Source organism: Protopterus annectens, chromosome 15.part0 (assembly GCF_019279795.1).
Source record: "Protopterus annectens isolate FY-2018-M chromosome 15.part0, PAN1.0, whole genome shotgun sequence".
Taxonomy (NCBI): Eukaryota; Metazoa; Chordata; order Ceratodontiformes; family Protopteridae; genus Protopterus; species Protopterus annectens.
Genome location: NC_056749.1, coordinates 30,057,252 through 30,082,783, shown reverse-complemented (window position 1 = coordinate 30,082,783; position 25,532 = coordinate 30,057,252). Strand labels below are relative to the sequence as shown.

The following is a 25,532-nucleotide window of genomic DNA, read 5'->3' as shown; positions in this document are numbered from 1 at the left end:
CAAAAATAAACAACATCGACACTTTTACAATCATAATAATTCTTCGTATAAAGTTTAAAACATTTCACAGGATGAATGTACTCATTTTTAGTGTAGACATGCTGACAAAGCAGCACAATTCCTGCACGGGAAGGTGCCCTGTCTGTTTGAGAGATTTTTTTCTAAAAGACTAATGTTCTCTATTACAGAGCTGCTGCTTTAAAGGCGCATTATTTCTAAAACTGAAGTTTGGGGTGTCACCAACTGTGGAAACCAGACCTGGTATTTCATGTAATAAGTGCCAATTCTTTTTAATAATTTCCGTATACTTATTGATGTCACTTGCAAATCTAAAAACTATTCTAAACTTATTTCTATCAATACTTGTATCATAAGGTATACTTGTATCAGCACTACAAGAGCTCATGTATGGTTTACATCTTGTAGATCTCAATTTCCATGCATCTGTTATCACTCTACTGATTTCTGAGCTAGAATAGCCTCTTGTTTGAAATTCGTCTTGTAACTTATTTAAAGCAACTACTGCCTCTTCATCATTATTATGTAGGCGTAGGGTTTTATAGACTTGTCCTTTGAGGACATTTCTAGGTATGTGTCTCGGGTGCATGCTTGACCTGTGCAGACTGGCATTGGTTCTTGTAGGTTTGTGATAAATACTGGTTCTTATCTGCTTTAAATCAGTAAGGGTGACACTCGCATCCAAGAAATCAATACGTATCAGAAAAAGTAAAAGTAAACTTCAAAAAGTCTGTAGTACTATGCAGGTAATCAATGAAATTACTGATATTTTCACCATGCCCTTTCCACAAGACAAAAACATCATCCACGAAACGGACGTACCAGAGAATGTAGCCAAAAAATGGGTTAACATCTGACAAAACATATTGTTCTTCCCGTCGTACTAGTGATAGATTGGCGTAGCTATTTGCACACGAAGTGCCCATAGCCACGCCAATCTTCTGTAGAAAAAATTGATCCTGAAAAGCTACAATATTATTTTCAAGTATAATCTCCGATAGTGCACAGACTAGCATAATCTTATTAGTAGTCAGCTTCTTATTCATGTCGAGGAATTCTCTTATTTTATCAATACCCCAAACATTTGGAATACTAGTAAAAAGAGATTTAATGTCCATGGTAAGGAATACAAATTCTTCATCATTATCAATGATTTCCATTCTATTTTGCAACCACTGTAAAAACATTTTTGTGTCTCTAAGAACTGTATAACAACTATCCAAGAACTCATGTAAAATGCCTTCTACATAATTTTTTGGCTACATTCTCTGGTACGTCCGTTTCGTGGATGATGTTTTTGTCTTGTGGAAAGGGCATGGTGAAAATATCAGTAATTTCATTGATTACCTGCATAGTACTACAGACTTTTTGAAGTTTACTTTTACTTTTTCCTGATACGTGTTGATTTCTTGGATGTGAGTGTCACCCTTACTGATTTAAAGCAGATAAGAACCAGTATTTATCACAAACCTACAAGAACCAATGCCTGTCTGCACAGGTCAAGCATGCACCCGAGACACATACCTAGAAATGTCCTCAAAGGACAAGTCTATAGAACCCTACGCCTACATAATAATGATGAAGAGGCAGTAGTTGCTTTAAATAAGTTACAAGACGAATTTCAAACAAGAGGCTATTCTAGCTCAGAAATCACTAGAGTGATAACAGATCCATGGAAATTGAGATCTACAAGATGTAAACCATACATGAGCTCTTATAGTGCTGATACAAGTATACCTTATGATACAAGTATTGATAGAAATAAGTTTAGAATAGTTTTTAGATTTACAAGTGACATCAATAAGTATACGGAAATTGTTAAAAAGAATTGGCACTTATTACATGAAATACCAGGTCTGGTTTCCACAGTTGGTGACACCCCAAACTTCAGTTTTAGAAATAATGCACCTTTAAAGCAGCAGCTCTGTAATAGAGAACATTAGTCTTTTAGAAAAAATCTCTCAAACAGACAGGGCACCTTCCCGTGCAGGAATTGTGCTGCTTGTCAGCATGTCTACACTAAAAATTAGTACATTCATCCTGTGAAATGTTTTAAACTTTATACGAAGAATTATTATGATTGTAAAAGTGTTGATGTTGTTTATTTTTGTTTTTGCCAAGCATGCCATGCCTATTATGTAGGCAAAACAAATAGGAGCTTTAAAGAAAGAATGTTAGAACATATAAGGGACATACAGAACCAGAAGCAATCAAATGCTCTAGCTAATCATGTCCTGAATACAGACAGTAGCCATTGTTTTAAATTTTTAATCTTACAACAAATAGTAAGGACAAACAGAGGTGGTGACGTAGAAAACCACACTGAAGAATTAGAACAACAATGGATCACTAAATTGCAAGCAGATAGATATCCTGGTTTGAATGGCTGCACCTCATTAGTTCCTTACCTTAAGGCCAGGCGCCTAAAACACTAAAACATGAGGTTTTTTTTATATATATATATATATATATATATACATATATATATATATATATATATATATATATATATATTTTTTTTTCATTGTACTATTATGGTTATATGTGTGTGTATATGTACATATATATATATATATATATATATATATATATATATATATATATATATATATATATATATATATATATATATATATATATACATATATATATATATATATATACATATATATATATATATATATATATATATATATATATATATATATATATATATATATATATATATATATATATATATATATATATATATATATATATATATATACATATATATATATATATATATATATATATATATATATATATATATATATATATATATATATATATATATATATATATATATATATATATATATACATATATATATATATATACATATATATATATATATATATATATATATATATATACATATATATATATATATATATATATATATATATATATATATATATATATATATATATATATATATATATATATATATATATATATATATATACATATATATATATATATATATATATACATATATATATATATATATATATATATATATATATATATATATATATATATATCTATATGTATTTATATATATATATATATATATATATATATATGTATATATATATATATATATATATATATATATATATATATATATATATATATATATATATATATATGTATATATATATATATATATATGTATATATATATATATATATATATATATATATATATATATATATATATATATATATATATATATATATATATATATATATATATATATATATATATATATATATATATATATATATATATATATATATATACATATATATACATATATACATATATATATATATATATATATATATATATATATATATATACATATATACATATATATATATATATGTGTGTGTATTTATATATATATATATTTTAATAACCATCAGGGATGACACCCCCCCCCCTTTTTTTAAATATTAATATTTTTTTTAAATATTCTTGTTTTTAAATATTGTTTAAATATTATTTTGTGTAAATACACACTTTTTTATATATTTTATGCATTTTTCTTATGGATATTGATATATGTTCATATGTTAGTGGAGTAATATCTCTTTAAATTGTGATGTCATACTAATTGTCCTAGTATTTAACCAAGCATCAGTTGTAGTGATGTGGTCTAATGAAGCAACATTAAGTTGTGAAAGCGCTTACCGTTTGTCTTCTGCAATAAAGTACAGTGACTGATTTCCAGTGTGTAACTTCGGTGCCTTAATTTACTTTTGCTGTTGTTGTGTGTTTTGGGCACCTCAGTGTACCTGCAGCCGTTTGGTTTTTGCGTCTTCACAAAGTGCCTGGCTCCAGTAATTGCATTTTGCAGGCAAAGAAATTTTCAAATATATCCATACCTGGACAATTGTCGGTCTAATTCAGGCAGAAAACAGGGACATTCTTCTAAAGCATGTGGCGTTTGTTAAAAGGGTTCTAACTTGTCTAGGGTACACTATAAACGAAAAGAAATCACAACTGGTACCCTCTCAAAAAATTACATTCCCGGGTGCAAGCTTGAATACAACTGCCCAGATGGCTTACCTTACGCGAGAAAAGCAAATTCATTTGGTAACTTACTTCAAACAGATGGCGACAAAAACCCTGCTATCTGCAAGGCAAATACTGCAAGCCTTTGGGTTCATGGCCTCCTGCATTCTTCTAATTCCATATGCAAGACTGCATATGAGGAAACTTCAGTGGTATTTAAAAAGTTTATGGAGTCAACATTGTCATAGCCTGGAAACAATGATTCTATCATACCTTGCCTGCAACTAGAGTTCCTGTGGTGGGCAGAGGCCTGCCACCAAAACAAGGGACTGCCATTCACTCCACCCCCTGCCTCCCAAACCCTAACTACAGACGCATCAGACTATGCTTGGGGGGCTCATCTGGCAGGGAAGTGCATTCAGGGTAAATGGAGCCCAAATCAAATGCACCTTCATATCAATCAAAAAGAAATGCTAGCTGTACAGAATGCACTGACAGCCTTCAAGGACTACCTTTATCCAGAACAATTAATGATAAAGACAGACAACACCACAGTTATGTAGTACATAAACAAGCAGGGGTTACACACTCCTACCCCCTTTGCAGACTAGCCATGGCATTGTGGAACACGGCCTTGACCTATCCAATACAACTACAAGCTCAATTCCTGCCAGGAAAGCTGAATACTCTGGCAGACGAACTAAGCAGAAATCTCATGGACCCACACGAATGGAAACTGGAACCACGGATTTTCAATATGTTGACACGCAAATGGGGGAGTCCAGACATACATCTTTTTGCCTCCTCATCCCAGAACTATCAGTTGGACAAATTTTGCACAAGAACTCATCACAAAAAAGCCTGGAAAGTGGATGGTCTATCATTCAGCTGGAAAAACCTATCAGTCTATGCCTTTCCCCTTCTGCCTCTGCTCTCCAAAGTTCTACTAAAAGTCAAACAGGACAAACCAAAAATAATTTTGATTGCTCCAGGTACCCACTCCTGTGCAATGTGTCACACCTTCTACCGTGGACACCTTGCTTACTGTCTCAGCAGAACAACCAAATTCTGCACACTCAGCTCCAAAGTTTGAATCTTGCAGCATGGCTGATCACCTAAATTCACCCTTGGCATCCCTCAGCAAACCTGTGATGGATGTCATTTTGTAGGCAAGAAGGCCTAGTACTAGAAGATCTTATGCTGACAAATGGAAAATATTCTGTGCCTGGAATCCATCTCAAGTGATAAGCACAGCAGGGCCCAATTTTCCTCAGATTTTACAATACTTAACTGAGATGCTTCACAAGGGCCTGCCCTTTTCTTCCATAAAAATCCATGTCTCAGCCGTTTTGGCTCATTACAACACAGAACCTCCCCTCTTCTCTCAGCCTATGCTAAAGCAGTATCTCAGAGGGGCCAAAAACTTAAGACCACCCAGGAGAGCTGCAACCCCTGCCTGGGACCTCAATTTTGTATTGGAAAAACTCATTCTTACTCTTTTCGAGCCAGCTGCTACTGCAGACTTAAAATTTCTGTCCTGGAAAACAGCTTTCCTTTTAGCAGTCATTTCAGCTAGAAGGATTTCTGAATTACAAGCTCTTATGGCAGTGGAGCCTTTCATCATTTTTCATGCGGACAGGGTGTCTCTCAGGACCAATCCATTCTTCATGCCTAAGGTGGTATCCAGTGTGGCTCTTAATCAGACCATTCATTTGCCAACTTTCTTTCCCAATCCACAGAACAAGGGGGAGCGGATTCTGCATTCATTGGATGTACACAGACAACTTAGATTTTACTTAAACAGGACAAAATCTTAAAGAAAATCTGAACAACTACTGGTGGCATTTGCTGCAGGGGCAGAGGGAAAGGCTATTTCAAAGCAGAATATTTCCAAATGGTTAAGCCATTGTATTTGTTTCTGCTATATGCACTATGGTAAAGCTATCCCCCAGGGGATCAGATCTCATTCCACCAGAGCTGCATCTATTTCTGCAGCCTTTCTCAGAGGTGTTCCTACCAGAGACATTCTAGAAGCTGCTACCTGGAGCTCCGTTCATACATTCACCAAGCATCACCACTTACCTTTCTTCTCTAAATCCAGAGCTGGCTTTGCCACTGCTGTCCTGCAGGGCCTTATAGCTGGTCCTAATGCTGTATAATTTCCTCCACCCTACCATAGCTTTGGGAATTTACCCAAATGTCATGACTGCAACAGTGAAACATGAAGAACATAGTACAGTTGTGTACACTTACCATAAATGTAGATGTTTGAGTGTATTCACTGTTGCAGTCCTGGTTACCCTCCCTCCAGCCCCCTATTTTTGCTGATTATACCTATTCTTTCTTTCACTATGCTTATAAGCCCTTTTGGTGTATTTGCTTTTGGGATTGGAGGTATATTTTTTGTGTTTTTAATTTTATTTCCTCCCCATTTTGGGGGCACCTGACATCTGGGGCAAGAAAAACTGATGTAATGTCTTCGGATGCATGTTTTATACCCCTGACGACCTGACATCACGGAAGAAGGGACAGCAGCCGATACAGGACCCAAGACTTTGTTAATCAGGCTGACTGAGGGCAACCTGCCAGCAGATTACCCAAATGTAATGAGTGCAACAGTGAATACACTCGAACATTTACATTTATGGTAAGTGTACACAACTGTACCTTGTCTTTACTATCTGCTGCAATTCTGTTTTCACAGCTAGCTTTAGAGGATTTGATGAGGGATTTCAACTTTTTGTTGAGGCTGATAAGGGAGTTTTTCCAGTCTTGGGACTTCACCTTATTCCGCATCAGTTTCCTCCTCCTGTTGTAGAATTTGTTTATGGCAGGGGACCACCAGGTTGGCTGGTCCAGGGCATTGGAATTAATGAATTCCAGGAAACGTTGGGCAAGTGTATTGGTACATGGGTAGTTTTCCCAGTTAATGGAGGGTTGCTGAAGTCGCCTAGTATGAGAGTGTTAGGTTGGACCCCAATATTCTCCAGGTACAAGGTTTAAGTGCAGTGTGTGTGTGTGTATGTATGTATATGTGTGTGTGTGTGTGTATATATATATATATATATATATATATATATATATATATATATATATATATATATATAATATACACACACATTTATAATATGTGTGTGTAAAGTGTAGCTAGCCATCCAACATGATTCACATGCATACTGAGAACATGCAAACCCATATGGACAGTTAGGGTTAAACCCTGGAGTCTGAAACTGTAAAGCAAAGATATAAACACTGAGCCAGCCTGCTGTCCAATCAGTATGAAAATGCAATTGTGAAACGTGGGAAGAAGCATACCCAGCAGAAACTAGGAGGTATTCTTCCTGTGACCAGACTGCTGCAAAGGTTATGCCTGATGTTGACCTTATGTTTCTGGGGACCCCCACTACTGTTTGCTAGGATGCTGACAGAGCAGAAACCCATCTGTGATGAAGTGCAGTACCAATGGTGTAAGATGTACACCAGGAGGCTAATGAAGAGAGGATGAAGGAACGTGACACGTGCATTGTTCAAGAAAGGAGGTAAGGGTGGCATGACACACCTGCTCAGGTAACCCAATGAGAATCCACGAGAGTAGGAAGCCAGCATTGCCCAGAGTGTGAAATATGCAATGAGGGACAAGTGGTAACCTCACTAAGCCTCCCTGTACATCAACGTTGTACTGTACCTTCAGGGCTCTGGCACCGTGTTTTCTGCAAATCTGAGCCTTGCTGTAGCATTTGGGACACTGCAGGGATTTAATTTAATAAAAATAAAACTAATACATTGTGTTGCACTGTAGTCATCTTCCATCCAGTTAACATGCAGTGCCCTCTCTGCTGGAATCTGTCTCACTGGAGAGTTTCACGATGCCCTGAACCAGCCCCTTACCCCTCTTATTTGCCACATTCCCTTTCCTCAGTGATGCTGCACCATGATGGACCAGCCCAGATACTGTTCCAAAATAATATAATTAATACTTCCAGCTCATCTTGTAACTGAATTCTGTATAGATTTAGGAACCTTAATTCATAAGATTAAGACATGTCCATACTCTTGTTTCTACTTACTGACGTTTTCACTAATTGAATGCTTTATTTTTTAACTACATTTGTCTTTTTCCGCATTGGTTATCATACTGTTGCTTTTTCATCTTTTTCCAGAGTCCTAGAACTCGGTATATGACAGCAAACTTTTCTTCGGTAGTAAAGTATTTGTCTGGCCCATCAGCAGAGAGAAGAGGCATCCTCCTATGGTTCTAATGGTCAGAGATTGTGAATACACAAGAATCTGTTTTGGGCACTGTCCTCGGTCACAACCGTAGGGGCTACAGAAGGGAGGGGGAGAAGAACTCTGGATGGATGTTGGAAAAGTGGGATCCCCAAAATGCCCCTGGGATCTTTGCTGGACATTGGGCTGGGGATTGATTGGAATACTGGCAGACTTGGTAAGGACGTGGGGCACTGGAATGGCTGTCGGAATGAAAGAAAGGGGTGTAAAATATAGCAAAAAATAAATAAGTGTGAGAAAAATTATAGTTGGCAGGCAGTGGTGGATAAAAAACAAGTGAAAGGATTCTGCAGACATAAAAATCTTACTTTGTGTGTCTTCATTAAGGACAAAACTCCAGAATCACATTTTAAAGGAAGACCATGTGAATGTGTAGAGAGACTTGGACAGATCTTTACCTTTGTTTTCTTGACTCAAGTGTCTGAAGACCTTTTTCTCCTATCTGATACTGTATGATTTATTGCACAACTGTGCATTGAGTTGTATTTAACGTAACTGCAGTCTTTTCTGCACTGTTACGCTGTCTTTTTGTGTAAATTGGTGAGTCAGCTGTAGTTTTTATGTATGGCCTATGTCATGGCCGAGATGGCCTTTGGGTCAGACCAGATAGATAAGCTGTCAAGTTCCGTTTCTGGGTGGGATTTCAATTTGTGTGCGTATAGTTCATGGGATATTTCATGCCAGTATTAAATTATTTTTCATACTGTGTCTGTATGTCTGTACAGCTGGTAGCTGTAGACTTTAGATTAAGCATTAAATATTCTAACAATTTTATGTGAGTGTTGGGATCATTTCATGAATGTTCCTAATTTTGTCTTTCTGCAGTGCTGTGCAAGAAAAGGTGATTAAATATAGAAAATATGACAGTGTTGTGTACATTTTGTTTAAGGGTCGAGGGGAGAGAGCCTATGATATCTATTCCAGACTGCTGAGGGAGCGAATCGTGTGCATTATGGGACCAGTAAGTAACAAAATGGCTTTTTTACGATACACATGTAAAACAAAAAATGCATATGTCATGCAGTATCCTTAGATGATAGCATGTTGGTTTTGGATTGCTTGGGCTCTTGAATTGCTGGTTAATGATTCTTTCCTCCTCTTGCAGGTCGATGATTCCGTTGCAAGTCTAGTGATTGCACAGCTTCTATTCCTGCAGTCTGAGAGCAATAAGAAACCCATCCATATGTACATCAACAGCCCTGGTGAGTCATAGCCAGTATGATGTTTGCCCACCCCTGTGCACTCCACTGACGTCATACCTGTAGCCTGACCATCACAGGTCCTGCTTCGTTTATCACCTTCCATCTACCACGTGCTTAACTGTTTATGTACATTATTTTCTCCAAAACATTGACATGAATAGTCCCAGTGAAATATGGCTACATTTGCTGTTTGTCTGACTGTTACAAACAGAACTGTTGTGAAAAAAATGTCTCTCTCAAATATGACCCTGTATTGCTCCCACATGACAGCTGTTTGTTCTGTCCCTTTATTTCTTGCTTGTGAATGAAACCTCAGGGAGACATGGTTGCATTAGCTTTGCCCCTGTACAAGATGCATGTCTTGCCCTTGTACTTAGTGAGAGACTGCAGTCCATTTTGACCTTCTGTTATGTGCATTTGCCTATAGCCTCAGTGAAACATGGCTGTATTGTAGCCCTTTTATTATCTGAATTTACCATCAACCTCAATAACACATGGCTGTATTGTAACCGTTTTATTACTTTAATTTACTGTCAGTCTCAGTGACGCATGGTTATATTGTATCCCTTTTATTACTTGAATTTACCATCAGCCTCAGGGACACATGGCTATAGGCTCATAGGTAAGTACTAGGCTAGCTGCCTTTGTGGCCATTTTAAGCCTAGCCATTTCCCCTTTTTTATGCTTGAATTAACCTATTCCATTTGGTTAGAGCCTTACCCATCTCATGGTCAATAATTATATATTACCCCTAATGAGAATAACTGGGATCATACCATAGATAGTTTGAGGAGACCCATGCATGGGGATAAAGCATTTAGGAGCCATGTCTATCCATTAGTAGTACAGGGGGAAGTCCTAGGATACATTTTCTGTTTCCTCATCCATAGATCCACATTGGGCTTCAACATGGACAGGAATAAGCTCTGTTTTATGTAGATGGGGAGTTTGTTCCATAGCAGGGGTATCCTGTGTGAAGTATACCTGCTATACCACACTAGTTCTACCTGCCTGTTTATGTAACAGCAGCCTCAGATGGAAGAATGTAATGGGGCGAGGGGTGCAGCTTCTTTCGGGAGCACTTCATTGTTAGGAAGGTAGTCAGAGGTCAGTTGTGTAACATGCCTGCATGGTATCAGTGTTTAGGCGGTAGGTTAGAAGGATCATGTGAGCTGTTGCATTGGGTAAAGGGCTGGGTGTCACTGCCTGTACAGACACATGAGCTTGCTGGGGAAATATTGGACCAGTCGAGAAGCATTTTGACAAGTCTGGAAGGATACATGGATAAGTAGCAGACTTAATGTTACTCCAACTGGTGATTCCTGTATAAGTAGCAGACTTAATGTTACTCCCACAAGTGATTCCTGTTTAAGTAGCAGACTTAATGTTACTCCCGCAGGTGATTCCTGTGTAAGTAGCAGACTTAATGTTACTCCCGCAGGTGATTCCTGTGTAAGTAGCAGACTTACTGTTACTCTCGCAGGTGATTCCTGTATAAGCAGACTTAATGTTGCTCCTGCAGGTGATTCCTGTGTAAGTAATAGACATAATGTTACTCCTGCAGGTGATTCCTATATAACTAGCAGACTTAATGTTATTCCCACTGGTATAAGTAGCAGACTTAATGTTATTCCAACTGGTGATTCCTGTGTAAGTAGCAGACTTAATGTTGCTCCCGCAGGTGATTCCTGTATAACTAGCAGGCTTAATGTTACTCCCGCAGGTGATTCCTGTATAAGTAGCAGACATAATGTTGCTCCCGCAGGTGATTCCTGTATAAGTAGCAGGCTTAATGTTACTCCCGCAGGTGATTCCTGTATAAGTAGCACACTTAATGTTACTCCTGCAGGTGAGTCCTGTATGCGTAGCACGCTTAACGCTCCTCCTGCAGGAGAGTCCTGTATACATAGCACGCTTAACTTTACTCTTGCAGGTGAGTCCTGTATACGTAGCACGCTTAATGTTACTCCCGCAGGTGATTCCTGTATAAGTAGCATTCTTAATGTTGCTCCCGCAGGTGATTCCTGTGTAAGTAGCAGACTTAATATTACTCCAGCAGGTGATTCCTGTATAAGTAGCAGACCTGATGTTGCTACCGCAGATGATTCCTGTACAAGTAGCAGACTTAATGTTACTCCCGCAGGTGATTCCTGTATAAGTAGCAGACAATGTTACTCCTGCAGGTGAGTCCTGTATAAGTAGCAGACTTAATGTTACTCCCACTGGTAATTCCTGTATAAGTAGCAGACATAATGTTACTCCCGCAGGTGATTTCCTGTATAAGTAGCAGGCTTAATGTTGCTCCTGCAGGTGATTCCTGTATAAGTAGTAGACATAATGTTACTCCCACAGGTGATGTTCATTGTGTTACACTGCTGCAGTCATTACACTTGGGTTATCCTGCTGTCAGGCGGTCCCTCAGTCGGCCAGAGTTCCAAAGTCTTGGTCCGGTGTCGGTTGCTGTCGCTTCTTCCCTGACATCAATGCGACAGGGGTATATAAGATGCAGCCGATGCCATTTTCTTCAGTCTTTCTTGCCATGCGGTGCCCGAAGCAAAAGCAGTTTGCAAGTGTCAGTCAGCCGGCTCCTGAGATTTTCATGCCGAAGTCTTCTACAAAGCTAAGTACCCCGTTGGGGAAACTTTTTTTCTTGCCTCAGACCGATGTCAGTAAAAGTTAATAACTGTATTTCTTATGGGAAGCAAATACCTCATAAGGATTTCCATTCTTATTGTATCCCATGCCTAGGCCCAGACCACGACGTCACAGGCTGTCTGTTTTGTGCTAGGTTTAATAAGTGCACTATTAAACGTCGGTTTGATTTTTCCTGACATTATTTTGGCAGAAAATTACACCATGCCGTCGGAACTACCGTCGACTGGAGTACACAAAAAGCGCAAAGACAAGGACAGGCATCCGAGGCCCAAAACTGACAATGAAGCCTCTTCTAGGCCAGTCGCTGGTTCTCCGGTTTTCAGCGAGGCGCCTTCGCAGCCCCTGACGACCGCTTCTTTGGAACCACAGGCCACCTTTGACTCCCACGTGGAGATGGCTGGGCCTTCGGACGCACCAGATTTATAGCCTACCGAGACTAACCCTTCAGAGGGATCCGGAGTAGCTTCAGAGGGTGTTTTCAGACACACTCGGTTAACCATCAAATCTTCTGCTAAGTCTAAAACCCCTTTAAAAACAAACAACTTCAACATTCACCAGGACAGGCCTCCATGCCTAAGAAACAAATGCTCAAAATGGCCGAAGACTTAATTACTCTGATCAGGGGGTCCCATCCTCCTGATAAAAGGCCTAGACAGGATGCAGACTATGACTCATCCGACCAGGTATCCATCTCTAAAGATTCATCCTCAGACCTAGGATACTCTTTACCCCCTTATGAGGATTCTGATGCTGAGGAATTAATTCCTTCAGCCTCTCCACCAGAGGACTACTCCTTTGGAGAAATCCTACATACCATGAGGGAGCATTTCCATTGGGAGGGCCAGGATTATTCAGAATCCAAGAAAAGGCTCAGAGATTTCCTTTTATTATCTCAACACAGACCCCTTGCTATTCCGCCAGTGTTAGACATTGTGGATGATGTGTATTCTGAATCCAGTTTAAATCCTGATTCCTTACCTCCTGCTCCAGTTAAGCCAGACAGATACTACAGAGTCCCTGACTCTCACAAATTTCTTTATAAAAGCCCTGCAGCCGTCCCTGAAACTGTTTCCCAGGGTCCCAAAGGGGTAAAGGCCTCTACAGCAAAAAATCCAGCAGTCCCCTCTGACAGAGATTCCAGGGCATTAGACAGATGGGGAAAGAAAGTATACACATCTGCAACTTTAGCAATGAGGGCCTTAAATTGCCAGTTTCACATGCTAAAATATCAGCAATATTTGATGTCTCAGTTGAAACAAAAAATGCTTCCAAATTCAGATCTTCCTAATTATAAGGAAATGCAGGATTTATTGCATGCAGCTGAACAAGTGGGAAAACATACTTTGCAATGTGGTTTTGATTCATTAGAGGCCTCCTGTAGAGCAGCAGTTACAGGCTCAGTCATTAGAAGACATGCTTGGTTAAAAGAACAGACTTTACCAGAACATGTTAAAGCAAAATTATTGGATGCACCTTTGCAGCAGGATGTTTTATTTGTAAGGCAGAAGAGGTATTAAAGAAAATGGAGGATAAGGCAAAATCTATGCAAACGGTGAAGGATTTCTTACAGGTTCAGCCTCCTCGATTTAGCAGAAATTGGCCAACAAAGAATTGGTCCTTTCCAGTTGCAGACAGACCTCAAAGGGGCAGATACATACGTCCAAGAGGCAGAGGTCAACCACAAGGTCCTTACAGGCCTCGATAATGGGGTGCTTCAACCCAGAAAGAAGGGGAAGACAGGCCTCAACCTTAAAAAAACAGCCCCAATGACTTCCCACTACAGCTGCCAAACACTTCTCTCTTGGCAGCCCCCTTGGGAGGAAAACTGGCACTTTTCTGTCACAATTGGCATATGATCACCAAAGACAAATGGGTTCTCAACATTGTATCTCAAGGTTACAGGTTCCACTTTCACACTCTGCCAAGGTTAAAAGGAATGCCAAATCTGCCACCAAATCAATGGGCAGAGGCTCAAAGACAAATTACAGCATTCATGGACATGAGAGCTATTCAAAAGGTACCAACACAGGAGCAAGGACAAGGATTTTACTCAAGACTCTTTCTGGTTCCCAGAAAGGACAAAGCCTGGAGGCCCATTCTGGATGTTTCTTCTCTAAACACTTACCTGGATATTCCAAAATTCAAAATGTTGACACTACAGCAGCTTCTTCCCATGCTGGGCAAGAAAGCTTGGCTCGTAATTTTGGACCTCAAGGAGGCATACCTGCATGTCCCTATCAGACAAAACTGCAGAAGATACCTCAGATTCTTAGCAGGTTCAATGCATTACCAATTCTCTGCACTGCCCTTTGGCTTATCTACTGCGCCCAGGGTCTTTACAAAATGCCTGGCACCAGTAATTGCATTTTGCAGACAAAAAGGCATTCAAATTTACCCATACTTGGATGACTGCCTTATTCAAGCAGAGAGCAAAGACATTCTTCTAAAGCATCTGGCATTTGTAAAAAGATTGCTAATTTGCCTAGGGTACACAGTAAACAAAAAGAAGTAAAAACTAGTGCCCTCACAAGAGATAATATTCCTGGGTGCCAGCTTAAATACAATGGCCCAGATGGCTTATCTCACACCAGACAAACAAGGACAACTGACTCAATATTTCCAATTGATGACAACAAAGACCCAACTCTCTGCAAGAAAAATTCTGCAGGCTATGGGTTACATGGCATCTTGCATAATACTAATTCCATATGCCAGACTGCATATGAAGAAACTATAGTGGTACCTAAAGAGTGTCTGGTCTCAACACTGTCACAGTTTGGAAACAGTAATACCACTTATTCCTTGCCTTCAACAGGAGTTTCTGTGGTGGGCTCAAGCCTGTCACCTCAACAAGGGTGAGCCTTTCACTCAACCCACAGCCAGGCAAACACTGACAACAGATGCATCGGATTACGCCTTGGGAGCACACATGGCAGGAAAATGTATTCAGGGCAAGTGGCCCGCAGAACAAAGGCATCTTCACATCAATCAAAAAGAGATGCTAGCTGTACAAAATGCCCTTATAGCTTTCAAGGACCTTCTGCATCCAGGACAACTACTACTAAAGACAGACAACACCACAGTTATGTGGTACATAAACAAGCAAGGGGGCACTCATTCTTACCCCCTCTGCAGACAAGCCATGACCTTGTGGAACACAGCTCTAACCTATCAAGTTCATCTGCAAGCACAATTCCTGCCAGGAGAGAAAAACACACTGGCAGACGACTTAAGCAGAAACAGCATGGATCCGCACGAGTGGAAATTACATCCACAAATATTCAGAATGATAACACAAAAATGGTGGAGCCCGGACATAGATCTGTTTGCATCCCCAATGAATTACCAGCTACAGAAATTCTGCACAAGGACTTACCACCCACAAGCATGGAAAGTGGATGCCCTCTTATTCAGCTGGAAAAACCTACAAGTATATGCTTTCCCACTACTACCTCTCCTTTCAAAGGTACTCATAAAAGCCAGGCAAGAAAAGTCAAAAATGATCCTGATTGCCCCAGACTGGCCACATCAACACTGGTACCCAATCTTAAAGAACTTAGCACAAGGTCCACCCTGGATTTTGCCTCAAATCCCACATCTTCTGACTCAGCAAAACAATCAGATACTTCACAGCCAGCTCAAGACTTTAAACCTGGCTGCATGGCAGATCCCTTAGTCAAGCAAGCAATGCCTCTCTCCAAAGCTGTTATGGATGTCATTCCGGAGGCCAGAAGGCCTAGCACCAGGAAAGCCTGTTTGGATAAATGGAAGAGATTCTGCACCTGGAACCAGGCTCACAGCCTTGATCCTCTTGTCCCAAATATTCCTCAGATACTACAATACTTGACTGAGATGCTGGACAAGGGCCTCTCCTTTTCATCCATCAAGATCCACACCTCTGCCATCTCTGCTCATTACAACACGGACCCACCAATTTTTTCTAATCCTTTGCTAAAACAGTACCTCAGAGGGGCTAAAAACTTAAGACCACCCCGTAGAGTACCAACTCCAACTTGGGACCTCAACTTCGTGTTGGAAAAATTAACTTTACCTCCTTTTGAGCCAGCTAACTCAGCAGACTTAAAATATGTCTCTTGGAAAACTGCAGTACTTCTGGCAATAACCTCAGCACGAAGAGTTTCAGAATTACAGGCACTAATGGCAGTGGAACCTTTCATCATTTTCCACCAAGACAGGGTGTCTTTAAGAACAAACCCTACTTTTATGCCAAAGGTGGTGTCAAGTGTGGCTCTAAACCAAACTATTCACCTGCCAACTTTTATCCAAATCCACAGAATAAAGGGGAGAGACTTCTGCATTCCTTGAACATACACAGGCAGTTATGCTTCTACTTGGACAAAACAAAAGCTTTCAGAAAAACTAAGCAATTGTTTGTAGCATATGCTGCAGGAGCACAGGGAAAAGCCATTTCAAAACGGACCATTTCAAAATGGATAGGACACTGTATACGTTTCTGCTATACACACCATGGGAAAACTGTACCTAACAGCATTAGGTCTCATTCCACCAGGGCAACGGCCACTTCTACCTCAGAGGAGTACCTTCCAAGGACATTTTGGAAGCAGCAACTTGGAGTTCTGTACATACCTTCACCAAGCATTACCATCTGCCTCTTTACTCTAAATCCAGAGCTGGCTTTGCCACTACAGTGCTGCAGGGCCTTATAGCCACCCCTAATGCCTTATAGAACCAGCCACCCTACCTCAGCTTTAGGATTCTACCCAAGTGTAATGACTGCAGCAGTGTAACACGATGAACATAGTACAGTTTTGTACCTACCATAAATGTAGATGTTCGAGTGTAAACACTGCTGCAGTCCGGGTTACCCTCCCTCCTTCCCCTCTTACTTGCTGGCACTTACCTAAGCCTTCTACCCTTTGCTCTCTTTGGGGAGTATTTGCTGGTAACTGAAAGTTTTTGATTGCTTTTCTTATGTATGTTTTATTAGCAATTTGCATGGCCTACCTTTTTGGGGGCACCTGACATCTGGGGCAAGAAAAACTGAAGAAAATGGTGTCTGCTGCATCTTATATACCCCTGTCGCACTGACATCGGGGAGGAAGCGACAGCAACTGACGCTGGACCAAGACTTTGGAACTCTGGCCGACTGAGGGACCGCCTGACGGCTGGATAACCCAAGTGTAATGACTGCAGCAGTGTATACACTCGAACATCTACATTTATGGTAGGTACAAAACTGTACTATTCTTGTATAACTAGCAGACTTGATGTTGCTACCGTAGATGATTCCTGTATAAGTAGCAGACATAATGTTGCTCCTCCAGGTGATTTCTGTATAAGTAGCAGACTTAATGTTGCTCCTCCAGGTGATTCCTGTATAAGTAGTAGACATAATGTTACTCCTACTGGTGATTCCTGTGTTAGTAGCAGAGTTGGTGTTGCTCCCGCAGAGGATTCCTGTATAAGTAGCAGACTTAATGTTACTCCTGCAGGTGAGTCCTGTATACGTAGCATGCTTAACGTTACTCCTGCAGGTGAGTCCTGTATGCATAGCATGCTTAATGTTACTCCCACAGGTGAGATACCTTTATAAGTAGCAGACTTAATGTTGCTCCCGCAGGTGATTCCTGTATAGGTAGCAGACTTAATGTTGCTCCCACTGGTGATTCCTGTATAAGTAGCAGGCTTAATGTTACTCCCACTGGTGATTCCTGTATAAGTAGCAGGCTTAATGTTGCTCCCGCAGGTGAGTCCTGTACAAGTAGCAGACTTAATATTACTCCAGCAGGTGATTCCTGTAGAAGTAGCAGACGTAATGTACTCCCGCAGGTGATTCCTGTATAAGTAAAGCACGTTACTCCTGCAGGTGAGTCCTGTATACATAGCATGCTTAACGTTACTCCTGCAGGTGAATCCTGTATACGTAGCATGCTTAATGTATCTCCTGCAGGTGAGTCCTGTATATGTAGCATGCTTAACGTTACTCCTGCAGGTGAGTCCTGTATACGTAGCATGCTTAACGTATTTCCTGCAGGTGAGTCCTGTATACGTAGCATGCTTAACGTATCTCCTGCAGCTGAGTCCTGTATACATAGCATGCTTAACGTATCTCCTTCAGGTAAGTCCTGTATACGTAGAAGGTTTAATGTTACTCCTGCAGGTGATTCCTGTGCATAGGAAGACTGATGCTATATTGCTTTTATTTTATGAGAGTCCCGTGACATCTAAATATTGATGCAAGGACTCGAGCTTCACTGGTGACTGGGGTTAAATTTGAGTTAAGCAGACATATGTTAGCATGGTGACCAGCAGTTACATTTTTTATTAAGCATTTAAACTAGTCAAGGAGAGAGGCAGAAAGGCAGGAGGAGTATTGCTGATCTGTCCCACCCAGTAATATCCACTTAGTGAGGTGGACTTCGATTGTGACAATTCTCTGAGGGGACTTGTAAAGAGCAAAACAGTTGCAGGCAATTCAGTTAGGAATGTGCCTGAAAAGTGCAAGAACAGATCTGAACAGCATTTGTTAAACGTGTAAGTGAACTGCTCCATAAATACCAATTTTGTCCACATTAAAGTTAGTATGAAAGAGTCAGCAAAACATTTCAGCAAGCAAGAATAAGCATAAAGACACATGTACCATATTATAAAAAATTTCAGACATAAAAACATTTCTGAAGCTGAGTAAAATCTACAAACTAATTACAACAGTAAATTGTTGCAGTAAATCAAAGTTAAAAATCAATTCAGGAAATAAGTTCATTCAAGTAAAAGAAAGCTTTAAAGATGGCTAAAATATATTAGTGCACAAGCTTTAAAGATGGCTAAAACATATTAGTGCACAAGCTTTAAAGATGGCTAAAACATATTAGTGCACAAGCTTTAAAGACGGCTAAAACATATTAGTGCACAAGCTTTAAAGATGGCTAAAACGTATTAGTGCACAAGCTTTAAAGATGGCTAAAACGTATTAGTGCACAAGCTTTAAAGATGGCTAAAACATATTAGTGCACAAGCTTTAAAGATGGCTAAAACATATTAGTGCACAAGCTTTAAAGATGGCTAAAACATATTGGTGCACAAGCTTTAAAGATGGCTAAAACATATTAGTGCACAAGCTTTAAAGATGGCTAAAACATATTAGTGCACAAGCTTTAAAGATGGCTAAAACATATTAGTGCACAAGCTTTAAAGATGGCTAAAACATATTGGTGCACAAGCTTTAAAGATGGCTAAAACATATTAGTGCACAAGCTTTAAAGATGGCTAAAACATATTAGTGCACAAGCTTTAAAGACGGCTAAAACATATTAGTGCACAAGCTTTAAAGACGGCTAAAACGTATTAGTGCACAAGCTTTAAAGATGGCTAAAACGTATTAGTGCACAAGCTTTAAAGATGGCTAAAACGTATTAGTGCACAAGCTTTAAAGATGGCTAAAATGTATTAGTGCACAAGCTTTAAAGATGGCTAAAACTTATTAGTGCACAAGCTTTAAAGATGGCTAAAACATATTAGTGCACAAGCTTTAAAGATGGCTAAAACATATTAGTGCACAAGCTTTAAAGATGGCTAAAACATATTAGTGCACAAGCTTTAAAGATGGCTAAAACGTATTAGTGCACAAGCTTTAAAGATGGCTAAAACGTATTAGTGCACAAGCTTTAAAGATGGCTAAAACGTATTAGTGCACAAGCTTTAAAGACGGCTAAAACGTATTAGTGCACAAGCTTTAAAGATGGCTAAAATGTATTAGTGCTCAAGCTTTAAAGATGGCTAAAATGTATTAGTGCTCAAGCTTTAAAGATGGCTAAAACGTATTAGTGCACAAGCTTTAAAGATGGCTAAAACGTATTAGTGCACAAGCTTTAAAGATGGCTAAAACGTATTAGTGCTCAAGCTTTAAAGATGGCTAAAATGTATTAGTGCTCAAGCTTTAAAGATGGCTAAAATGTATTAGTGCTCAAGCTTTAAAGATGGCTAAAACGTATTAGTGCACAAGCTTTAAAGATGGCTAAAACGTATTAGTGCACAAGCTTTAAAGATGGCTAAAACATATTAGTGCACAAGCTTTAAAGATGGCTAAAACATATTAGTGCACAAGCTTTAAAGATGGCTAAAACATATTAGTGCACAAGCTTTAAAGATGGCTAAAACATATTAGTGCACAAGCTTTAAAGATGGCTAAAACATATTAGTGCACAAAACATATATTAATGTGAAGTAAGTTTAAGTAATAGTGAAAGACGTTTATGTGGGCAGGATGTCCTAGACATAAACTCAAGAAAAGGGGAAGAAAGATGCATCTAGTTTCTGGACAGTTCCCTAGAAGAAAGAAAGAAAGAAAAAAAGCATTCTTGTGAAGGTGACTACCTTTACCCTTCAGGGAGTACCACAGTGACGGCCAAACTTTTAAGGATTTAGGTTGAGACAGCATTTTTTCATAAGATAAGTATGCCAGATCTGGAGCCCCTTTCCCTGTTAAAGCTCTCCAGTAGATCAAGGGTATCTTCAGAACCATCATCAAAGCCTAATCTTTTTAAAGGCTTCATTTTTGGTTGATTTTACACTGGGTATTAAGACAGCAGTGGGCAGAGATGTATTCCAAGGTAGTTTTATGGTTTCATTTTTCACCAGTATGGCATTCATCTGCCTTTTCCTTGGGTACTTTTTGAATCATCTGTTGATTGGGTTCGTCTCTTTTTGAATCATCTGTTGATTGGGTTTGTCTCTTTTTGAATCCTCTGTTGATTGGGTTCGTCTCGGTATACTTGCAGCGTGTTTTCAGGGGAGACCAAGGTGATATTTATATTACTATGGAAATTTGAGCAGGCGTCAGAAACGTCTCTTACTCTTTTTGATAGGTGCCATGGGATTGTTTACATCCACTTGAACTACCAGCAGCACAAGCAGATGGGAATCTGAGTTGGTGGTAGCTCAGATGGACAACATATTTGGAATGCAGCACCCCCTTATGCTGTGTTAATAGTCAGCAATCCATCTTCCTGGTGTGGGAATTAAACCTGGGACTCGCACCCTTGTCCTTCTTTAAATTGTTCCAAAAATTGCTTTTTTGCAGTTTATGGCAGTTTGAGTTCAGCAACAAAAATGGTCTCATGATTTAGTTTTATAGCCTTTTACAGTTGAAGCCAAGTCAGATGTCTTTCATGTGTAGTGAGCAAAACACACCAGGAAAGGTAGAGCATTTGAGGCAAATGTCTCAGGACTCCTCTTTATGGGACCTGTGAATAAATGCTAGCCCTCTTTGAAGGTGTGAGGACTACAGCATAACTCTTGCTGTAAAGCAGCTGGCCGACTACCTCAAGGCTGAAGCTTTCTTTAAGCAGACATTTACTGACTAAGGGTTAATTGGACAGATTAAAAAAAAAAAAAAACTTAGATCAACTCGAATAAACTACCCAGTGTGCATACAGCTGAAGACAGAATCAGATAATACCTAGAGAGATATTTTGGAGTACTTTTGGTCCTAAAATCCATGTCATTGATCTGCAGGAAGAATTGGTTTTCTAAGGTGAACTTGCAGGTGAATGTTTTGTAGGTATTTCAGAAGTGAACATGAAGTAGGTATAACCTGTTATGTGTTAGTAGGTCACTAAATCTTAGGTCATAGAACTTTAAGGTGCAGGGCTCCCTTCAGCCACAACCCAGGACAACTGGCGCATATGGGTGCAATGAAAAGTTGTTTACATTTACATAGGTGTACATAGGATATATGTACACAAATCAGTAGTGACGGTTTACAGAAGTAGATTGTTTGCTAAAAAAAAAAAAAAAAAAGAAATGTCACTGTTACAAATTAAATAAGAAAATACTGTGTCAATGGTATACTGAAGTGTTGTGTTTTAACCTAGTATATAGAAGAAATTATTACATTATCCTAAATATCTAAAGCAACACATTTAAACTCTTCTTTTAAATATTGTGTATATTTAAGCGAGTTTTATTACAGTTATTTTGCGGGGCGGACTGTTCCAGGAGGCAGAGTTAGTTTGCTGAAATATTTTCACAGGCAGCTGAGGAAAATGGAGGCCTTTTTTAGTTTAAAGCTGTCAAATATTTCCCAAACTGTATGAGAATTCACGTAGTCTTCATTTGTTTGCATGTGGTGGTGGGGGGGGGGGGGGGGCAGAATCTATCTTTTAAGAGTCAGAAAGTTAGTGAGTTTAGTAAGTGGTTGGCTCTGGCAGAAATCTGCCCTTTAGCTTTCTGTATAGCAAGGCAGTGATGTTTTCCATTAGTAGCAAGATGGCAAAAATCTTAGAATCTTTTCAGTTGTTTGTGATAAATTAGTGTTATGTGCTGATAGGGTAGCTGTAATACACAGTGATAGTCTAGGAATTAACACATTGATGGCTGTTTGCAGCGGAGCTTTTGTAATAAGAATATAAGATATGTTGCCAGCTGCTTTAAGATGATGCAGGACTTTGCTTATGAGCTTGGTATATGACGAAAGCAGAGAGGGTGCTGTCCAGTAAGATATGTAGGAAGTCTTTGTTATGTTAGGTAGACTGACTCCAGCGGGGTCTCCAGTGTGTAATTCTTCACTTTTGCTGTACCAAATACCATTGCTGAGGATTTATTTGTATCGCTAGTTTGTTGCCAGTGCAACATTTCCAGATTGAGAAGTCGTCTCTTTGTAGAGTACAGGAAAGATGTTGTGATGACATGAGTCCTCCGGTTAAGATATTGTCATCCATGTATGTGGTATTGTTTGAATTCAGTAAATCCCATGGCAAGGTAATGATAAATATTAATATCTTCCCTAGTAGGTAAACCTTATTCTGAGTTCGAAACTTATCCCAGTACGTAAGAGCTGTTAGAGAGAGAGAGAGAGAGCTCTTGAACAAAAAGGTGACTGCAACTAGGAAACCATAATCCTTTAGTTTAAGCAGCAGTACATTATGAACAGTTGTTTTGAAAGCCCTTTGTACCCTTTCTGTATATTTTTGAATATTTGTGATACGACTGTGAAGACTGCAGTTTGTGTGCTGCATTTCGCTCTAAAGCCATGTTGCTTATTTCAAAAGCTCATGTTTTTGAATGTAGCTTAATGTTTGATCTTAAATCAGTTTTTCTACCTTCCTTCCATTTTTAGGGATCAAACTGCATGATAAAGGTGCTGCCTGATGGGACTGATTTAGTGAGGCAGACAAAGCTGTGTAAACCTTGGGCATAATACATCAGTCATTGACCATCATGGGCTGGAAATTGGGGCAGCTGCTTCATATCTGGTGAGACTACAAAAACGAAACAAGGCAGTCCATGAATCTAAATCTTTATTGACATTCAGAACACCAGTGGCTGATGAAGCTCCAACAAAAATAATGTTTAATTTATTTATTTAATAACTCTGCAAAACCACTGGATAGTACCTATTTTCCAGAGGTGTCCCAGAAGCAGTGACTATTTGATTTGCGTGACTTTCTGAGAAGCACACAGTAGACAGATCCAGACAGAATCAAACCCTAGACTGCACTAGTCCAGCGCTAGCCTTTCTGGCACTGTAGTTTTCCAGACTGGCTTCAGCTTTCAGGATTCCAGCACCAGTGCTATCCATGTCCGCAGTGCCAGTGTCTTTGGTCATGCCTTCTTTTCTGGTGTCTGTATTACTCTGATGTTTCATGTTCTGTAAAAGTGTTGTCCATGTTAGCAGTGCCAGTGTCTTCTGTCATGCCTACTTTTCTAATATCTGTATTACTCTGATGTTTCGCATTCTGTACCAGTACTATCCATAATTCCAAAATCGAATATGAGCGCTTTCGTCTGCCCACAGCAGACTTCTTCAGATACATAAAACTCAGGTGCCTTGATTATTTATACAATTCTTTTCGTGATAAATCAATAATTAAATCAATTAAGCATGCATTATCATTTAAAGGTATACAGGGACTACGGTGTAGATTTAACCTTTCTGCAAGTCCCTTTGATATATTGAACGTTTTTTTCTATATATATTGTTACTACTGCTGTATATCCTAAATTGTTGAAAATACATCCGACCAGATATCTAGTCAGGAACAATACTAAAATTTCTAAAAAAATGTAGCTGTATAAAAATGTACACATTACTATGCAATGTTTTACATTAAATAATCATACTTTTTTCATTCAGCTGCCTACTTTATATGAAACCAAATAGGTTGAAAAACCAATTAGATATACATAAGAGTTAAATATCTTTTGTGTTGTGCTGTTAAACATTTTTTTGTAACCACATACAATACAATGATAAAGGATGTATAAAGTACATGAAACTATTGGAACAGGGTAAATGTATTAAAAAACATATATTAAACCACTTCTCGATGCAATTACTACTAAATAAACATAAAACATTAAAAAAGTAGAAAGACTACTGTTTTTGACAGGTAAACTTTTTACCTAGACAGACTAGATCCCTCAAAATAGTGGATGAGAACTTTAGTTTAATCAGAGAGTGGTGAATGTATTATTTGTAGGGGGTGTTGTACTAAAAGTGTATGTGTGTGTTGTGTGAAGTCAACATGTGAAAAATGAAATACCTAAAATAATGTGTCTATATAATGATAATACTATCATACCGAAGCAGCTTTGTCTATGAGAATAGCTTTTATATTAATGTATTCATTAAGACCTGGAGCATAATTGGACCTCAGTCTTAATTGCCATTTTATCTCTCTTTGCAACAAGTGATTCTTAGTGTCCCCTCCCTTGTTGTTTAATTTAATAAAGTCTAAGATACCAAATAAAAACCCAGCAAAACCATTACACACTAAAGAATGTTTATAAAGGGCACTAGTGTCTTTCTTCACTTTAATGTCATTAGTATGTTCATATATTCGCTCCCTAAGTGTTCTCTCGGTTTTGCCCACATAAAATGAGGGGCATTTTTTACACGTGGCCAAGTAGACTATCATTTTGCTTCGGCAGTTGCCTTTGTGAAAAAAGACCCTACTATTTAATCCATTTTTCAAATTAATGTTCTCCTTTAAATTTATATGTACACACTGTTTACAACACCCACACCTAGTTGTTCCTCTTTTCCTTTCAACATTCTTAAATTCCATTTCAAATAATCTTTTAAAATTAGTACCAGTTTTGTAAGAAAACAATGGTTTGTAACCCACTGTTTCATATATTTCCTTATTTGTCTTAAAAATAGACCAGTTGTTTTCTAAAATTTTACTGAAGCGGTCCGAAAATCCATTGTATTCAACTAGACAAGCTCCAGAAAAATTTTTCTTGTCAAGGGTACAGTTTTCCTTAGGTACAAACTTTTGACCTAATAATGGTTTATATTTTGACCCCCACCCCACATATACT

The 25,532-nt window shown here is 38.8% G+C and overlaps 1 protein-coding gene across 1 annotated transcript in view; it reads left to right on the top strand.

Annotated features, from left to right (window-relative positions):
• Positions 1–25,532, top strand: part of LOC122789609 (caseinolytic mitochondrial matrix peptidase proteolytic subunit) — a 204,829-nt gene that overhangs the window by 60,903 nt on the left and 118,394 nt on the right. Inside the window, exons 3-4 of the mRNA XM_044056996.1 lie at positions 9,260–9,331; positions 9,476–9,572. Coding sequence (XP_043912931.1) covers positions 9,260–9,331; positions 9,476–9,572 — 169 coding nt within the window. The remainder of the gene's footprint in view (positions 1–9,259; positions 9,332–9,475; positions 9,573–25,532) is intronic.